Source organism: Hipposideros armiger, unplaced genomic scaffold, assembly GCF_001890085.2.
Source record: "Hipposideros armiger isolate ML-2016 unplaced genomic scaffold, ASM189008v1 scaffold_581, whole genome shotgun sequence".
NCBI lineage: Eukaryota > Metazoa > Chordata > Mammalia > Chiroptera > Hipposideridae > Hipposideros > Hipposideros armiger.
Window position 1 is genome coordinate 389,418 of NW_017731931.1, and position 20,257 is coordinate 409,674.

The window sequence follows — 20,257 nt, forward strand, 5'->3', positions numbered from 1 at the left end:
TGGTCCTGAGGTTCATTTGGAGAGAGATAAAAACTAGGAGCATTACTTCAGTGCTTTCTTTTCAGGACAGCAGACTTGGGGAGAAGGGGGAAAGCAACCATGCTACCTTAGTTCCCCCATGAGTAAGATGTGAAGACTAATGGTACTTACCTCATAATATTGTGCTATAAAATCTAAATACATTTCTATAGGCTTGGTAAAAGGAAGAATCGGTTTTCTAGATGTTCAGAGGAGAGACGGTCACTGAGAGCTGCAAGGTTCAGGAAGACTTCGTGGTAGAACCTCACTTCCCATTTCCATCTCAGGGCCTTCCATATGGCTTCATGCCCACCTCTCCACGCGTGCTGTCATCAAGGGCACCACCCAGGTTCATCCTTTTTAGGCTGGCCGCAGATTTTGACACAGTGGACTGCCTTTTCTTTCTTGGACTTCTCTGTTTCTTTGTGATGTCCATGTTCCTCTCACCTCTTGACTCTTCCTATCTGTCTCCTTTCCTGGCCCTTCCGGCTCCTCCTCCATTAGCAGTAAGCACTGCCCCTCCCCCAAGCTTCTATCCTCTTGACCATCTTCAGCACACTTCCCTGGAGGGCCATCTTTCCCTCTGCTTCACCACCCCCTTTGTATTCATGATCCCACCACGTCTCTATGTCTCCAGCCCTCTTTCCTGGACTTTATACCCATAGTTCTAACCACACTTCATCTATTCTTTCAGCAAATCTTTATGGGGCATCCATTGTGTGTTGAAGATGGGCATGGTTTCTGCCCTGTGGGACTTACACATAAGCCAAGGTGACCTTCGTTCAGCAGCCAGTCACACCATTAAGTACTTAATTACAATCATGACAAGGGCTACAAAGGAGAAGAGTACCTGGGAGGCTGACTGAATTCTTCTCCATGGTCAGGAGAGGCATGAAGAATTAGGGTCCAAGGCGAACTATGGCTGAGTGTGCAGGGAGCCAGGGAAGAGTAAGGGAGGGGGTGGGCTTAGAGGCCTCCTGGCAGAGAGGGCACATGGGCTGAAGGCTGAGTCAGGAAGGAGAGGGCGAGTAGGGGAGCTGAGAGGTCAGTGTAGATAGTGGGCTGCAGGGAAGGCCATGGGGAGAGGAGTGTGAAAAGAGCTGAGATGAGGAGGGGCCTTGAAGGACCTGTTAAAGATGGAGGCAAAACTGCAAGCTTGAGAAGGACTCGCTCATACATGTCTGTGCTTCCAAAAGAAGAGGCTATCTTTTTGAGGATGTTTGCATAGCAACCAGCTCTGGAAGATGGAGATAGTGTCTCTCCAGTGGAGGACAGGTTTATTTGCTGTCCAGTGTAATAGTGATAATAAGTATAATGACATCCAGGGCAAAGGCTTGCAGCCCATTATAAAACATTGGCTTTTCGGGCCGGCCGAGTGGCTCAATTGGTTAAGAGCTTGCTCAAGAGTTTGAGCTCTGAGCAACAGCAGTTCGAGTCCTGGCCCGAGCTGAGCAGTCGCTGAGCTGCCAACAGGGTTGGCAGGATGGCTCAGCTTAAATATATATATATATATATATATATATATATATATATATATATATATATATATATATATATATATATATATATATATATATATATAACCTGATGAAACATTGGGATTTCCTAAGCTTGGAGTTCCCCAGCAAATGCAGTATCACGCCCAGCCCCAAATTCCTCCTATGGGACTTGGGGGTTAAGGGAAACTGATTTAACTGAGAAGCTCATGATGCCTGCTGTGCAATGAAAAATAAAGTCCTTCATCTCTGGTCCAGGAGTCTCATGTCTGCAGCTAGCATCCATGAAACTGTGGCAGGCTAACTTGTTAGATTGCAAGGGTAAAATCTCAGAGACTTCAGAGTTCATGACAATGGTTCTTTTGCCTTTCAGTAGGACTATTGAGACAGGCTCCACCACCCGTCCCTCCCAAACACCTGTCTGTAATGCCAAGATCCTTTTAATGTCCTCTACAGCAGAGATAATTCATTCCAGACTCCCCAAACAGCCCTCCAAGGCTCTGGAGCAGGTTCCTACTCTCTTACCATCACCTCCCGTCACTCTATCCCTGCTCCAGCTCAGGTAATCATCCCCCCTGCACACCTTCTCTACTCTCTTATATCTTTGCCTTTGTCATGCTGCCCCCTCCAGAAAGGTCACCCTTCATCCCTTCTGTCTGTTCAAGTCCTGTTCACCCCTTGGGGCCAGGATTCTGTCTCACCTCTTCCATAAGGTCTGCCCAGAGCCCGGTCAGGATTTCCCTCTCCCTTCACTGTCCCCCCACTTTCCTTGTCTTGTAGGGTCTACAGTCCTTTTTGCCTTGTATTGTGGCTATCTGGGTAAACCCTGCGCTGCCTCTCCAGGAGGTTCCCTACCATCATCTCTGTGATATTCTCAACCCCTGCAGCCTGTGCATACAGTCGGAGCTCAATAGATGAGTGATGTACTGAAGAGATGAACTGCACAGGAAATGGTCTTGCAGGATGGAAGGATGAAAGGACGGTGGAGCGGAAAAGGAATTCCAAGAAGGGAGAAGAGCGGGAACAGAGGCATGGAGGTGCGAGTGGCTAGGGCAAGGGGAACAACCACTTTGGGTGGGACCGCATTCGTGAAGGGGGGGTCAAAAGAGACGGGTCTGAAAAGGTGATAAAATGAGGCCCAGGGCTCACCAGGGCCTTGGCCATTGGGACCCTCATTCCTCGCTGAGGCAGGAGCCCTGGTGACGCCTCTCCAGGGTCTGGGTTCCTTGACCAGGGGATTCAAGAGGCTGCTCCCGGGGCAGCCCCTCTTCCTCTCCCGCCCACCCCCTCCGCCTGCGTCGGCAATCAGAGCCTCGCTCGCAGCCCCAGAGCCTCGCACTGACGCGGGCCCGCGCGTGAGTCAAGCCTGCGTCACGGCGCCCCGCCGCCAGGGTGGCCTTTCGGAAAGCGAGGGAACAGTTCGCGTTGCGCTCCGCCCAGCTCCGTTCCGCTCCGCAGAGCTGGAGGGACCGGGGTGCAGGCAGGGCGGCGCTCGGCTCCGGCTCCCTCAGTCCCACGCGCTCCCTCAGCCGCGGGGCCTGGGTCCCCGGGCCGCTCCCCAGAGGGCTGAGCGCACCGCGGCTGAGCGCTGAGCCGGGACCGGAGGGGAGGGTGGGAGCGAGCAGCGAGCAGAGTCGCGTGCACGGGCGCGCGGCTCCGGGTCCCCTCCCAGCCTCGGCCGGTGCCTGTCGTCGCCAGACTCCGGCTGCCAGTGGGAGGGGCTGTGCGCCCGCGACCCGCCGGGGACCGCAGCTGTTCAGCGGGAGTGTAGGGGCCAGTCCGCGCGACGGTACACTCGGGACAGGTGAGTCGCCGGTCGCGCCCCGCCTGGCTTTACCCGGCCTGCCACCGCAACTTTAGCTGTTCCAGCCCCGCCCCAGCCAGCAAGGCCTAAGAACCGGGGTGTGAGGCGGCACTGCCCAGGTATCCGCCTGGCCCTGCGAGAGCTGGGGCCCCTCCCGCCTCTCCAGCCTCCGTTGCCTGGCGACGGAGCACGGGGGTGGGGTGGGGGGGAACGCGGGCTCCTCCGGCGCATCTGGGTGCCTAGCGCGGTGCTCACGTGTTGGACACCGGGCTCCAGCTTCCGGGGCTCAGATGGGCCCAAGAACTCCGGAGGTAATGGGGCAGAGCTGTAGAGGCAAGCGCCCGAGGACCACCAGAGAGGAGGCCCGGCTGGTCTCGCTGCCTGGAGCTGCGCGCCCAGGGCGCAGTTCCCTCCGGTAGGCTCCTGCGCCGCTGGAGACCCCTGCCCCAGCTGCTCGGCTTCAGGCCTGTGACCTTGACAGTAACATTGGCAGGAGAAGCAGAGCGTTCACGCCCGAGATGAATATTTAATTCCCAGCCCTGGGTCTGGTCCTGGCTGAATTTGGAGCTAGCGGGGAGCCCATGCTCCCTCCAGAGAAGCGCATCTGGGAACGGAATGGCGGAGATGGATGACGAACGCGGGGTGCAGGTCTAGAGGGGGCGCCGTCGAGAGAGAGAGAGAGAGAGAGAGAGAGAGAGAGAGAGAGAGAGAGAGAGAGAGAGAGGCCTCTGCCACGTTTATACCTGTGCACACGGTCACACGGTGCTCTCAGGCGATGACTCCAGGGGCAGTACTCCAGGGGCGCAGCCGCCGTGCAAGGAAGCCTGGTGTTTCCTTTTAAAGCCCGAACAGCCCTGTCAGGGCTCCAAGTGTTCAGAAACCCTGAGGCCGCTCCCCGTACAGGACCCAGTTGCTGTCAAGAGGAGTTTGTCTTTTTAAAAAGAATTTTGTTCCCAGCCTTCTTACCTTCTTTGAGAAATATTTTAACGGGAGCTTTGGATTAGGAAATTTCTAACCAGAGTTACCTTTGGGGGCAATTCAGCTGGAAAGGCAGACAGGTGGGGTTGGGTTGGAAGAGTCTTTTGAGGACAATGCCCTTGTTAACAGGAACTTCCAGAAACTAAGAAGATCCCGTAATGGCTCAAAAAAAAAGACATCAACCAAAACTTTAGTTAGATCCTTTTAGGCTGTGCTGGACACACTGATTGATGTCTGGAGAACAAGGTCACAGTGTGTTGAGGTTAACAGTGGGGACTTCTTGTGTCTTATGCTGTGCTTACAGTATCCCATGGTCCATGCGGTGGACCCACCATCTGGGCAGGAAGGGCTTTGAGGTCACACCTGATTGTCCTTGGCTGTGGCCCATCCATGGGGATGTTGGAGGCTCCAGCTCCTCTGCTGGCTTTTTCTCGAACGGAGCAGCTGTGGCTAAGTAGGTGGTGAGTTTCAGCAAATCCCTACAGTTCAGCCTGGAGGGTGACTCAGTGCAGGAGGCAAATCGTGCCCACCGGCTCTGATTGGAGTGAGTTTGTTTGGCTTGAGTCACACACAGAGTTGTGTCAGATGCTTGTGAGTTGAATGAAGGTTGGTACCCAGACTTGTGAGTGGGAATGGCTGGAGCTCCAGTGATTTGGGGGCCACTGACCAGAGGTGGGCAAGTCCTCAGGGTGAGCTAAGCAGAGCTCAAGCTGCCTGTCTTCTGGGCAAGGGTCCTAGAGCTCTAACCCTCAGGAAGGTGAGCAGGGCCAGGTTGGGGGGAGGGGTTGGAGGAGAGGCTGCCAGGGAGGCTCTGTGATTGTGATCAGAATGGCCCAGTGCTCTGCCAGTGTGGGGTGACCTTGGGCAAATCACTTTACCTCTGAAGCCTTGGTTCCCTCAGTTGAAAAACAGGGATGCCTATGGTGCCTTTACCGAAGGCTTATTTTGAGCCTAGTGTGGACACAAAGCAGATGCTCATTAAATGTGAGTTCCCACCTCTTTCTTTATGGGCCTTAACCAGAAATGGTTCTTTCTCTCCCAGTCCTTGCACCTTGGTGTGAGAGGGAGTGTGGAGACAAAAGAAAGTGGCAGGGCTTCACACATGGTGGAGAAGGGCCCATACCTCCGCTTCAAACTGACCTGCTTCCAACCCTCATTTCTCCCCAGGAGACCCTGAGTGGGAAAGCCCGAGTAAGGGGAGGGCTGCGGTAGGGGGTGGGGCAGGGCTGTGCTGGAGCTAGGTCGGCCGAGCGCCCGCGGCTGTCTATGATAGCTCTAGAGCAAGACGCCTTAGGATTGTTCATGACTGTGGCCTGGCCCAAGTTGCAGCACTTGCTGGGTGGACTTCAGGGGTCCCTGTCCTTTGATCACATCTTGCCATTGTCCTCCCCGCCTGTACTAGCCATAATGGAGTTGGAAGCTCCAAGACAACTGTCCAGGAGAGACGAGGCTGGCCTTTCCAGGAGATGAAAGGCGTGTGTTCCCTGCCTTCCCTGAACGTCCTGGGCTCCTGTTCCCTCCTCTGTAATGTGTCTAGACTTGGTGCTGAACTAAGATTTGTATGCCTCAAGAGTGGAGGACATCAGGGGTTCCCCAGTACAGAAAGAAAGGCTGTGCTGACCTAGGGGACTCCAACCTGCTCCTGGAAATGTGTGCATGTGTGTGTGTGTGTGGCACATGCACCCTGAAAATCAGCGCCCTTTCCATTGGATCTCGCAAATTCCTAGGATGCTAGAGACAGAGATGAGAGGGTTCCTGAGAAGCAGGCCCCTTCTGCCTGTGCATCTTCCCTTCCGTCAGGCTCCTTTTCTGCTCAGGTTTGCTGCAGCAGGACAATTCATCATTAATCCCTTTAAAGCTGGCTAAGATAAGCAACAGAATCGTTTAAAGGGAAGATGCATTGGGGCTTTTATCCTAGAACCAGGTCTGAGTTATCATTCACTCCCAGGCTGGGCTTCAAGAAGTCCTCACAGCCACACATCTGGAGCACTGGGATGGGGGAAAAAAAGCCAAAACTATCACTCAGCCCCTGCAGAGCCCTTTGACACTAGCCTCCCTCCACTGGTGTCCCAGACTTCCAAAGGTGAAAAGCATGGTACCATGGGTAGACCTGTGTAAGTGCACTCTCCTGAGCTCAGGTGGGACAGTTATCTGGGGGGGGGGGGGAAATGCCTACTTTGTGAGCGTGTAGGAGGGGCGGGTATAGTTCTGGATTCCAGCAGCTCACTCGTGCTTGGCACATAATGATAATATGCAGATTTTTATTGAGGCTTCTGCACTGTGCTAAGTGCTTTATTCATACACCATCTCTTTAATCTTCACTATAATCCCAGGAGACAGATATTGCTCTCTGCAATTCACAGATGTGGGACTTGAGGTTCAGAGAGGTTAACTAATTTGCTCAAGGTCACCCAAGTAGTGAGTGGTAACCTGAGAATTTGAACTCAGGTCCGTCAGATTGTAAACTTCCTGCTCTTAGCCACCATGTGATATGTCTCTATAATAAGTTCTTAATAAATGTTTGCTGACCACCTAACCATTTACTCAAATGAAGTTGTCTAACCCTGTGGGTCCAGTTTTTTAAGCTCGTGCCCTGAGAAAGGGGGACATGAGGCTCTACCAATGGGACATTGATAGAGAATGAACAACCTACATTTCTAGTTTGGGGAATATAGTATATGGTTCCAGGTAGGTTGGAATCCAGAAGATCCCAGGGTCCATTCCGGTGCTTTATTGCCCTGTCTGTCTTTCTCTTCCTGACCTCTGTCTCCCCTGACCTCATTCCCTTAAAGTTTGTCCAAGTCAGGGGTTGGTGCTGGGAGCAGTGAGGGAAGAGCCAGAGCAGACTGGATGTTGCCCTGAGGACTTTTGCATCTGCACAGTCAGGACTGCCAGTCGCTGGTGGGAGCTCTGGTGTGTCAGGTTTCTCTGCTGGAGACTGTGTGCCAGGCAGGGACTTTCCAGCAGTTTCTGGTGAGACCCCAGAGCAAAACTGCTGACATTTCAGGATTATTCCTGAATAATATGCTTGGGACACTGCTTGCTTCCTGGTCTTGTATTCTGGAGAGCCACTCTCCTCTTAGGGGCTCTTGCACTTACATCCTTGGCTATTCTGGGAAACTTGGCACCTGCTTCCTCTTGCTTCTCCATCTCTATTCTTGCTGAGAAATCACCATCATGGAAGAACAGACCCAGACTGACCTAGCCTCCCTGGCACCTCCACACCATCCTTGGTCTTGGTGGGAAGTTCCTGTGAGGGTGGATAATTGGAATGTAAGCATTAGTACTCCCCTCAACCCCAGAGGATACAAAGAGGTCTTCCCAGAAACCCTTGCTCCATAGGCAGCCATTTTGTGGAGACACAGTCCTTTGATAATTTCCCCCCAGCCCTGTCATGAGTAATTTTAAAAATTAAAACATTGTTTGTGTATGGATAAATCCAGGTACCTAAAACATATATAATTAGATCTTCACCGTGTACAGAAAACTCATATGTGAAAACATAAGCTCAGATGCAAGATGGATTACTGCATTACATTATTCTCATGTTCAGAACCAGGTACATTTCATTAGGAAATAAATCTGGGTCAGGTGAGCCTTGGGCAGTCTGAGTCCCCAACTTAAGGGTGAGACGTAAAGCCCTGTTTGCTCTGTGACTTCTTGCAGACTGAAGGGCAAAGGTAGGGTCAGAGGAAATAATGCCCCAGCTCCAAGGCCCTGGGGTCATCTTATCAGCAGCATTTGTCCCACTGAGCTGCCAGTCTGCCTTCTAGAACCTACTCATGGCTCATTTGAAGATAACAAGTTGCCTCTCGCTGTACTCCGTCATTTCAAATTACTGGTTTAATTAGAATTTCTGCTGGATTCTGTGCACCACTAATTTGCCACCTAGTCTTTTGGTTGCAAATAGAATTCATTGATCCACACCCCAAATTCCTGCTGATTGCATTTTCTCTATTTATAAGACTCCTGGGCTCCTGTGGTTTGAAATCCCCACGCCAGGTGGGGAATGCTCTTTGATAAAGCTACCTTTCAAGAGATGTGAACAGTCACCTGGTGGTGTGGCTTCATCAGGTGCTGCCAGGCGAGTATGCAGTGAGGACATGGGCCTTGTCTTCTCTGGGGGTCTAAAGGAAGGAGAGCCAAGCTCCGGTGCTGGGCAACCGTGCACTGGCTCCCAGAATGGCCTGGTGGGTGGTGGGCGCTGTCCACGGTCCTGGCACACCACTGAGACAACCTGCCTGCTGGTAATTTGGGGATTCCTTTTGAACAGATGGAAGGAATCTCCTTGACCAGTTCCCCAAATTGCTTTATATTGTTGGCTTTGGGAAAGAGCATGGCCAAGTGGGGATGCTTCTGACCTTACAGAGAAATGGTGGTAGATGGACTCACCCCCTTGTTGACTTGCCGAATGAGACTCAGGTGTACCGCTTTGCGACACAGCATAGTACTTTGGAACTCTTCCTAACCACTGCCACAGATGGGTAGCATGTGGCCCAGAAATGGTGATGCCTTTATCCCCTGGAGTAGCCCGGAGTCGCCTAGGATGGTGGAGCCCCCTCCACCTACCCCAGTGTGCCATAGCAGTATGCTCTTCTCTGTGTGTCATGACACGCAAAAGATTGGAAAGCACTAGTATATTGGAAAGAACATGGGCTGCAGAGTTTGGGAGATGATGGTTCGAATCCCCATTCTTCCACTTCACGGCTGGATCATCTTGTACCTGATGTTATCTTCCCTTAGCCCAGGCTTCTTTGTTCGTAAAATAATTACATTTTTTCCCAAGTTATTGTGAGTGTAAATAATATATGTAAGCATAGTAGGTCTTCAGAAAGGCTTGCTCCCTGCGACCTGTTCGTAACAGGAGTGCTTTTCTTCCCAGCTCTCCACAAAGCTGCACTGAATGCTGGTGAGGAAAGAGACACAAGTATTTCTGGTTCTCAGGAAAGAGACATCATGTTGGGACTTTAATTAAGGGCTTCTGATTACTATTCCTTCAAGTGCTCTTCAGCGACCTTGTGGGTGGCTCAGGTAATTGGACACCCTTGGTTCCCTCTGTTTCTCTCTGAGACAAGAGAAAAGAGTGGCATTAAGAAAATCCAGGCCAGGGCCGGCCGAGTGGCGCGATGGTTAAGAACTCGCTTGGGATGCCAGAGGGCCCAGGTTCGGATCCCACATATGAGGGCCAGTGACACTGCCCTCTACAGCTAAGATGCTGAACAACAGCTCAACCTGGAGCTGGGCTGCCATGAGTCGCCGGCGACGGCGACGGCGTAGGCTGCAGCCCCTGTGGCAGTGGGTTGCCATGGGCTACCGTGTGTAGCCAGCAGCCAGCGTGAGTGGCCAGCAGCCGCAGTGAGCGGCCGTCCAGAAGCCGGCGACTGATCTGCCTCGCCTGGGAAGAGCGCAATGATGGTGCCAACTTGGGCCAGTGAAGCAACGTCCTCCACAACTAGACTGAAGAACAAAACGACAGCAACTTGTCTGTTCCCCTTCCCCCAATTCCTCTGCACTGTTCCCCTCCCCCCAATACCCCAATAAAAATCTTTAAAAAAAAAAAAAAGAAAGAAAATCCAGGCCAGGGGATTTAGGCAGATGCTGTGAAGACCCATCTGTCACCATCATGGGCCTCCCATGATGAGGGAAGAAGGGAGTGAGGCCTTTACTTGTTCCTCCTGGACTTTTTATTTTCACATCTGATTTTTTTTTTAATTCGTTTTCCAAATTGAGACAGTCTCATGGATCTTCTACCTGTCTGGGCCTTCGTATGCCCTTCAGCACCCTGGGGTCCTCTGTTTCCATCTTGTTTAAAACCTAAACCTCATTTAACTGTCTGGCCCAGGTCACCATGATCTCTACAAGTGTTTCTACACTTGTACTAGAGTCATCCCTTTTAAAACAGTTGGGTCATGTCACTCCCCTGATTGAAAACTGCCAATAAGTTCCTGTTAGCCTTAATAGGGAACCCAAAGCCCTTTCCGTGGCCTACGAGTCCTGCCTGCTTGGGGTTCCAGCTATAGTCCTGTCTCAGTGCCTTCTACTCTTCCCTTGCTCAGGATACTGTAGGCATGGGGCCCTTTTTTCTGGTCCTTATACTTACCATGCATACTGGTCCTGCCTCAGAGCCTTTGCAATTCCCATTCCCTCTGCCCTAAATGCTTTCCCAGCATACGCACGTGGCTCATTCTCTCACCCTATCAGGTCTTATTCAGAGTTGCTTTCCTAACCCCCCGGTTTATTGTAACATCCCTGCCTCACTTCATCCCCTTCTACTCTCTATTATTTATTTATTTATTTGATTCCTTTATTTATATTATGGATATAGTATATGCCTATTTATACACTATTAATTATATATTTGTCTGATTTTTATGTGTTTCTTTGCACTAGAATATAAGTCCTACAGGGCAAGGATGCTGTTTACTCTGTTCACTGCTATACGAGAACAGGGCCTGGTCCATACTTAGTGTTGAGTAAATATTTGTTGACGAAAGTAAAGGAGAGAAAGGATGGAGAGAGGGAGGGGAAAATATAGAATTAAAAAAAAAATTTTATTGGAGAACAGTGTGTTTTTTCAGGACCCATCAGCTCCAAGTCAAGTAGTTGTCTTCAATCTAGTTGTGGAGGGTGCAGCTCCTTGGCCCACGTGGGAATCGAACTGGCAACCTTGGTGTTATGAGCCTATGTTCTAACCACCTGAGCTAACCGGCCGCCCCAAAATATAGATTTTTAAATACCCCCCCAAAGAATTATTAAAATCCAACATTTCAGCATATCTCTAGTTCACAGGATTCTCTGGGCTCCATCCTCTTTCAGCCCAAGAGGGAACAGGGCAATCAGTGGGCGCACCAAGCTCCTGCATCCCCTGCCAGCCCCCCACATCCTCGGGTCCCATGTGCTTGTTCCACATCAGCTCTGGGACATTGCGGGGTAGTGGGTGGACATGCCCCTGTTCCTGGTTGAACCCATGTCTCCCATGTTCTCACTGGTTTAGAGCGTGCCCCCTGTGTTATCTCATTTTACCCTCATGACAACCTCCTGAGGTGGGAGGCTCATCCCCATCTTTTCAGGTTCAGAAGTTGAAACCAAGGGCTGTGTACTTTCTCACAGACTCGTAGCTAGTAAGTGGCCCTGGGACTCAAATCAGGTTTCCCTGGATCCAAAACCCTTGACCTTCCTGTGACAGTGTAGTGGTGGAGAGTCAGGTCCTAGTGTCAGATGGTTAGTGGGGACCCAGGGCCTCCACTTTTTGACTGTGTGCCTTATTTCATCAATCCCAAGATGCATGTTTTTGCATATTGTCACATCTTAAAATCAGAGCGTGATGTGCAATTTACGATGTCTTAAATCGGCTGTTGGTCGGGAGGCAGGGGTGACTTCATTGGGTGAAAAACCTTACGTTGACCCTTTCCGGTAAGTTCAAGAAAGTACCATTATCAAAAAGCCTTAAGTTCAATGAAATATAGGTAATTAATCCCTGTAAGCCTCTACTTCTTCATTTGTAAAATGGGTATAATAGTGATACTAACCTCATACAGTTATTGGTGGGGTTAAAGGAGATAATGGCTGCTCCACAGAGCGGCTCTGCTGTGATGGAGTCAGCCCTCAAGAGCTATCACCTGTGTGCTCATGTTGTCATTGTTATTATACTACACCCACTCTGCCTTCAGAAGTCCCCTCCGCACCTATATTTTAGTGCAAGGTTAATGCGTCTGTGGGGTGGCCAGGTGCTGCTCTTGCTACATACCCCACCCCATGCACCCCCCCCCCATGAAATGGTAAAATGGTTTGCCCTGGTCCCGCCCACATTTCTCAGTGCCAGTTCCTCTCTCTCTGGACCATCTGCCCCTTTTCTTGCTTGCCTTCTTCCTTGACTAAGAAAACAAAATACCAACTGCAGAGGACATGCTTGGAAAATGCAACAGGAAGGTGAGACAGGCGGCGGAAGATCCTACTGGCTTCTTTGCCTGAGTTGTTTGGAAAGGTCCCACCAGCCCCCGGGAACGCTCTGTGCTAAGGCTGTGCCCATTCGGTGTTTATTTCTTGGATGGATCCTGTCTACAAACTGGAGAAAGTGAGGCACAAGTAGTGGCTCCTTGTAAGAGGTGAAAAGTCAATGAACAATGGCTGAGCAATACCTTAGTTTTAACTGCTGCTTGGGGCATCCTTGGGCATCAGACGTCCTTGGGATCAGGCTATCATGGCAGAAAAATGGGAAAAAATTTCAAGCTGTAAAATTATATCACACTAGAAAATTGGGATAAGCGCAAAATGCATGAGTTCATAGATTCATTCATTCAGTTGATTCATGCCATATTTACTGAGCACATGTAATAAATACTAAAGCACTGGCAAAGGTGGTTTCAGCTGAGATATGGGTGGGAGAACACCACTGAAACCCGGCCAATCTGTGACATGGAGTCAGAGATGACCGTTCTGTTTATTTGGCTTCTCAATAAGCTTTTCGTTCTTTCTCCTTCTGTCCATGTGGTACCCAGATGCAGTTGGTAGGTAAGCACTGTTCCCTATTTCACAGATGAATGAGGAACACAAAGCTGGCTTCTAAGTCCTGGGGTCTTTGCCATATGTACTGCAGGGCTGCACTCCATTAGAGTCCCCCAGCTGGGCATGCAGGCTTCTAGTAGATTTAAATGTCTCTCTAGTTAGATCGAATAGCTTTTCAGGCCTGCCTCTTTGTTTCAAAGGTGAAGGCCATGGTTAGGACTTCAACATAAGAAGCAGGTTGTTTTTGGGGGGGGTGGGAAGGGGGTGAAACATCTGTAAGTACCACGTGTTGTCCTGTGTGTGCCAGGCACTGGCACTTAGAAAAGGAATCATACATGTAAGCAGCTACCTATACTAGATAGCCATATGGTAGAAGTGTGAAATAGTATACATTACAAGGAGTGGGCTGAGAAGGGGAAAGAGAGGGGTGTTAATTATCACTTAACGACACAATCGTGGAAGGTATCATGGAGATGAGACAGTGGACCTTGAGCTGTACCTTCGAAGACTGGAAACTTTGGTAGCAGAGGATGGGGAGGGATTCATGCAGAGGGTGTGGTAGGTGGGTGGGGGAAGAAGTGGAAGCCTAGGCTGGGAAAGGGAGGGAGGTCCAGCGGAGGAGATGCAAATGTCACAGCAAGTGTGAGTGGGGCAATGTGGTATTTCAAGAAGCTGCCTCCGAAGGCCTAGAAGAAACAGTGAGTTGGGAGCCTGCTGCTGTAGGCATCTAACATAGAGAAGGTCTGAACTAGAGCACGAGGGGTGAGAAAGAGGACAGGCCTGAACACACTGATAGCACTTGATGACTTTTGGATGATCGAGGAAGGAGGGAGAGGTCAAGAAAGGTGCTGAGCTCCTGGGTGAGAAAACCCAAGGAGATCAGCCACCAAATCAAGGCCAGGCCTGTCAGGAGCAGTTTGCCCCAGGTGACTGCCAGAGGTTTCAATAAAACAATTAAAAATAATTTAGAAGATAATTTGTGTCTCTGATAACAGTTTGACCTGTTTTGGGCTCAGTGGAAGCCCAGAGGCTCCGAGATAATTAGGAGAACTGTTTGGGCCACAGCTGCTTGTCACATGGAATCAGGAAGCTGTCAAGTTCTCAGAGAGAAAAGGACCCCAACCTTGCTTCCTTCTCACCACAGGTTAATCTAGAATTGGACCTTGGCTGCATAGCTTGGGTTGCTGGGGGCTCTTCACAGCTTCCCTGATGTAGAAGTTCGCATTTAAGAATGTGCAGCACGCTAGGTAGGGCTGGCCGAGTGGCGCGTTGGTTAGGAGTTGGCTTGGGACACCAGCTCTGAGCAGCAGGGCCCCGGTTCTGATCCCACATGAGGGCCAGTGACACTGCCCTCTACAGCTAAGATGGAGAACAACAGCTCAACCTGGAGCTGGGCTGCCATGAGTTGATGGCGATGGCGTAGGCTGCAGCCCCTGCTGCCGTGAGCCGTCATGAGTGGCCGTCCAATGGCCAGCAAGTGACTGCCTCACCCAGGAAAAGCACAATGATAATACCAACATGGGCCAGTGAAGCGACGTCCTCCGCAACTAGACTGAGGAACAAAAGGACAGCAACTTGTCTGTTTCTCTTCCCCGATTCCCCAACACTGTTCCCCTCCCCCAATTCCACAATAAAAAATTTTTTAAATCTTAAAAAAAAAAAAGAAAAAAACAAAAACAAAAAACAATGTGCAGCACTCTATCCAGAGCCACAAGACCTTAGGGCAGCAAGCAAAATGAGGCACCCCCCCCCACGGGGCTCGTAGAAGCAGGGCACGGTGGGGTCTGTAGTCACCTTGGTGCTTCCCCAAAGATGGCGGCTTTCCCGAAGATGGGGGCTTCTCATTCAGCTCCCCTAGGAGTCTGACTTGTTAAAAAGTGATTCCCTTGAGTTACCTGGTACAACCTTCCTGAGTGAGAGACACCCCAACCCCAGGAGGCAGATGCTCAGAGGGCCGCCGTTAGCTTTCCACCAGGGCCTGTGGCTGCTGTGGGCTGGCGGGGCTCTGGCTGGGCCTGATCTTGAGTGCGCAGCCAACCCCCACGCCCTTGAGGCACTGGCTGACTGCTGTGCGTGAGAAGTTGTGGTGGCGCCCTCAGCCTTCAGGCAGGAGATATTTTTACTTGTCTGCTTCCTAGTCGGTCTATTTTTTTCCTCTTTTTAAGAAGATGCATAGTTCACTGACTCAGCCCTGCTCCTCTCACGTGTGCTATTCTGAGCTATGAGCTGCACCAGTTGCAAAGTGACAGATGTCAGGGAGGCTTTCTCGGCACTCCAGCCCCTCTGCATTGTGCTTTAAGTAATTGAGGCATTCCAAGGAACTTGATTATCTCAAGAGCTGCTCGGGAAAGCAGCTCTACAACCCACCCAGCAACTACCAGCGGGTAATTCGAGTACAGCTGGGCTACTGTCAAAGCATCCCCACAATGCTCCAGTGAGCTCTCACAAGGGTGGTGTGACAGACAGGCTGAAGAACCTACAATGTCTAGTGCCTGGGGCACGTCATGCCTTGCTCACATCCACGTTCTGGGTGGGGTGAGGTAGGGTGGGAATGGTGGGGGAGGGCACTTCCTGGATATATGCAGAGCTGAAAGGGGCCTCCAAGATCATTCAGACCAACCCATTTTACACACAGGGAAAATGAGGCTCAGAGAGGTTAGGGCAATGGTTCCACTTTGCACGGTTGGTGGTGGGTCAGGACCAGCAGCTTGCTGTCACCTGATGCCTGGATCATGGCTGGCTCCTCCTGGGTGCTTCTCTGATCCTAGTGCTTGTCCCAGGCAATGCTTTGGGATTGTTGGCTGGATACACATTGGATCTCCAGGTCCTGGTCTGAAAGCTGACCTTTCACCAGCACAGAAACTCCAGGCTTCAGGGAACTGGGGAGGGAGGTGCAGGGAGGGAGGGCTGTTCCAAGTCACTGCTGCCACCTCCCCTTTAAAAACATGGAGCGAGCACAGGAATGAGGAGACCTGGGTGCTGACAGCTGACAGCTGTGTGATGTGAGCCATGAACTGTCTTCTCTCTGTTCTTGGCGCGAGGGATACAGCAGCAAACAAAATAAGCCAAGTGTTTCCCCTTGTGGAGTTTATATTTCTTGTGGAAAGGCCACGTACTAAAGAAAGGCATAGAGATATATAAGGGCCAGTGGTGATTCATGCTATAAAGAGAAATAACATGGGGCAGGGTGTGGGGATTGCAAGCTGGAGGGCTGCTATTTTATGGTTCGGAACAGTATTCCTGAGGAGGGGACATTCGAGCAGAGGCATTTGGGAAATGTATGTTAAGTGAGTGACTGAGTGAATGAATGAATGAATGAAACGAGAGCTTTCGAAACCAGGTCTGTCTGACTTCAAAGCCCCTGCTCTTCACCAACACCAACTGTCTTCTTCCTGTGCCCACTCCCTGCAGAGTCTGGCCCAGTGGCTTTGGGCAATTCACTGCCTCTCTCCTGGCCTCAGTTTCTTCATATATAAAATGAGACTGTTGCTAGGGTCCCTCAGGCTTAAATATTCTGTGACGGATTCAGGAGTTGTCACCTGAGCATATTCACTGGGCATGGAAAGTTCCAGTCACAACTGCAGCCACACCCCGTGCCTCAGCTTGCAAGTCTGCACCAGCACTTTGTGTCCTGCAAAGCTGATGGCACAGGAGGACCTGGGCCCCATCCTGCAGTGCAGGATGTTCATGCACTGCAGTGACATCTTGGGAAGAAGGAAGAAGCTCATATTGAGCTGATGCCTGTGGTTTCAGTGATGCTGTTGTGGTATCCTCTGGCTTTACCAGAATGTGCTAATTTTGTCCTTGAGTCCTCCTAGTTTAAAATGATGCTCTCCCCTGCCCCCAGACCTTTCTCATGTTGGTGAACAGAGAGCTGCTGCGCACTAGGCTATTTATGGGGAACCGTGTTCTCCAATGGGTTAGCATCAAGATACATTCTGCCGACTTGCGGAATCCCCCTTGGTTTGTTCCATTTGTGGCAGGATGAGCAGTAAATCATACCTAATGCATTGCAGATTGTTCCGATCAAACCCGGCTGCAGGCAGAGGACCTAGAGAAAGGCTCTGAGTTGAGGCACCCTGCTGACTGCAGTCTTCAGCAGGACCGGCCGACCCTTTTTCCTGGCTCTAGTTCTAATAAAAATTCTCGATGTATGCTGTAGGGGAGATGGGCTAGCTAGACAAGCAGCCATCACATGTGCCTTTGGTTTTCTCCATTTGAGTGTCCTGGGGACAGGGACCTGCTGACTGGGGTGGCGGGGGTGCCCATCCTGGCAGCCCAGGCAAGAACACAACCACTAGGGGCACCATTTGCTTGTCTAGCATGGGCAAGGCAGCAACCCCAGGGGAGGCCGAGCACTGCAGGGTCCTCAGACACACAGTTCCACCTTGGGGCACCTTCAGGGCAGAATGTTCAGCTGATGCACTGTGAAGTTCCAACAGAGAGCTGTGTTTCTTCTAGGGAATTCTGAAGTCTTCTAGGCAGGCTGGCTCGGCCCAGTCAGTCCAGAGCCAAGACCCTGACTGTTCCTGGGCTGGAACAGTCACTAAAGACTTACTGTTCCCCTTGAATGAGGAGGGGAGGGAAGTGTCACCCACTGGTATGGTCCAAGGCCTGGCCTGAGGAGGGCTGGCTCACCCCACGGATCAGCACGAACAGCCGTCCCTGTCTGCCGGGCCTCCCAACTTCATTAGCAGGATCTGGCTGGCCGGGTACCCTCAAAGGTCAGGTTTTTGCTGGAGTCAGCCAGGAGGTCTGGATCAAGCCCAGCAGGGAGGGCAGCCATGCACGCTTCTGCTGTGCAGTGACCTTGCCTGTGCCATTCAGGTGGCACATCCAAGGAGAGAACAGACCGAAGCGTCACTTCCAGAGGCAGGTCCTCCCTTAGTTAAGTAATTACAGAGCCAGGTAATTTACATCCCTAGAAAGATGCAGGGCAACTGCCGGACTGGGTGTATATGCGTTTTCATTTTAAATCCTCTGACCTCTTCTTAATGAGGAGATGCTTTGAAATATAGCAGAATGCTGGGATCCTTCAAAGGACTCACTTCCTTGGTGCTTTATTTCTTTATGGGGAGGCATGAAAGATGGATGAGGAATAGCGGGAGCCAGGGGAAGGGTGTTGCCTCCCCCGCCCATGTTGTGGAGACATAATCAGCTGTAAAACTGTCGCTGAAGGATGGAGAACTGGTTCTTGGCTGCAGTGGCTCTCAGATAATGTCAGTGGTGAGTGATGACCCAGGATTTGTTGGCACCAAGTGAGCACCTTTAGGGCTCTGGTGCCAAAATCCTTAATGGAGCCTGGTCAGCACTCCTGCCTGGGGAATGAAGGGGCCAAAGAGGCTGGTGTCCAGGGGCCCCATGGTGAGAGCGACTGCCTTTTTCCCCCCTCAAATGTTAATATCTGTTTGAGTCATCTGGGGATCATATAAAAATACAAAGAAAGATTCAGTAGGTCTGGAAGGGACCTGAGATTCTGCATTTCTCACCAGGCCCTGTGATGCCACTGGCCCATGAATTACATTTTGAATAGAAAGACCCTAGAGAAGGCAGATGCTGGCTTCCCTAGGTCCCGCCAGGTGGTTTGGGCTTAATAGAACACACGAGGGCTTGGACCTGGCACCACCTGCACGACCCTGGGAGGGAAAGGCTGTGAGACCTCCACAGAGTCTCGAACACTCTTGGATCTGCAGTTAGGAAAGGGAGCAATGTTGCCATGGACGACCCTTGATTTGGGTTTGATGTCTGGTGTGACCTCTTCTGCCCCTTTAGGTTTGCCCTTCTAATGATGCTCAGGTAATCAGGTAAGGCCTGGGGAAACTGAGTTTGCAGACTTTGGGTTCCTCAGTGGGCACCCCTGTTGGGGAGGCAGTTCAGCTCAATATTCCAGGCTACTGACCGGTTCCGAGTGTGTGATGGGGAGTTGATTTGGTTGTGTCCACCTGAGCTTCCCACTTCGCTGGTGTAGGCAGCTAATCTTCTCCTGCTCACCTGGCTTCACAGGTCCCGGATGAGAAGGAGCTGAGGACAGCCGAGTCCCACCTTCTCTGTGTGCTGGGAGCAGGGCCGTGTGGCCCCAGTGGCACCAATGCCAAAGAACAGCAAGGTGACCCAGCGCGAGCACAGCAGCGAGCATGTCACGGAGTCGGTGGCTGACCTCCTGGCCCTCGAGGAGCCTGTGGACTACAAGCAGAGTGTCCTGAATGTGGCCGGTGGGGCAGGAGGAAAGCAGGGGGCAGCGGAGGAGGAGCTGGACGCAGAGGACCGGCCAGCCTGGAACAGCAAGCTGCAGTATATCCTGGCCCAGATCGGCTTCTCCGTGGGCCTCGGCAACATCTGGAGGTTCCCCTACCTGTGCCAGAAAAACGGAGGTGGTAAGAGGCCAGCCCACCGGCCCTGAGGGTGCCCTGCAAATGGGCTGGGCTGAGGGGTGAAAAGGAGCACCCCTTCCCAGGACAGAATTGGAATCCTTGTAGGTTGGAGGTCAGGATTGCAGAGTAAGACTCGTCAGGAATTGCTAAGAGCTAAGAGCTATCAAGAACCTGGACGGCCTTGGTTCGAGTCCCAGCCTAGACAGTCAGCTCTCTCTGCAAGTTTCTTCCTCTCTCCATGCCTCTCTGTTCCTCATCTGTAAAATGGAAATAATAGTACTTCCTGCCTCTCAGGATAGTTGGCAGGATGAAAAGAACTTTACATGTAGAATACTCAACGCTGTATCTGATACATTGTAAAGAGCAATTTCTGGCTGTTATTTTTAAATGCTTACTAGGTGCCAGGCACTGTTCTAAACACTTACTGGATATTAGGCTGAAATTCATGAAACTGCTGATATTTGAGCATCTTGGAACAACCAAAGTACTAATTTCATATGGTTCAAACAACAAATTCTCACAACCCTGTTCGAGGAAGGAGTTATTATTACCCTCATTTTGGAGACGGTAAAAGCGAGGCACGGAGAGGTTAGGTAACTTGCTCGAGGTCACACAGCTAGTGATAAAGTCAGGATTGAAACCTGGACAGCTTGGCCCCGGGGCCTGAGCATGTTGTCACCATACCTACTGCTTCTCAGGTAGGAGGGGCCCTTATGCTGCCTGCTGAGTTTGAATCCCTCTAGAGCAGCAGTTCTCAACCTGTGGGTTGCGACCCCCTTGGGGATCGAACGACCCTTTCACAGGGGTCGCCTAAGACCATCGGAAAACAAAAAGATATTTACATTACGATTCATAACAGTAGCAAAATTATAGTTATAGAGTAGCAACGAAAATAATTTTATGGTTGGGGGTCACCACAACATGAGGAACTGGATTAAGGGGTCGCAGCATTAGGAAGGTTGAAAACCGCTGCTCTAGAGGATCTTGCGCTGGTATCATATCCCTTCTACCCACCAGAGGCCGTACTCAGTATGCATCTCAACAGGTCGAGACCAAGGTGGTCTTTCAAATCCCAGGAATAACCT

At 51.1% G+C, this 20,257-nt stretch overlaps 1 protein-coding gene across 2 annotated transcripts in view; it reads left to right on the top strand.

Moving 5' to 3' along the window:
* Positions 1-2,901: 2,901 nt before the first annotated feature.
* Positions 2,902-20,257, top strand: part of SLC6A17 (solute carrier family 6 member 17) — a 45,267-nt gene continuing 27,911 nt past the window's right edge. The window contains exons 1-2 of one of the 2 annotated variants that reach the window (XM_019624200.1): positions 2,902-3,318; positions 18,805-19,175. In XM_019624200.1, coding sequence (XP_019479745.1) covers positions 18,890-19,175 — 286 coding nt within the window. In that variant the 5' untranslated portion in view covers positions 2,902-3,318; positions 18,805-18,889. Of the gene's footprint in view, positions 3,319-3,638; positions 3,734-18,804; positions 19,176-20,257 lie in introns of those variants that run through there. The other variant, XM_019624201.1, reaches the window with a different exon arrangement.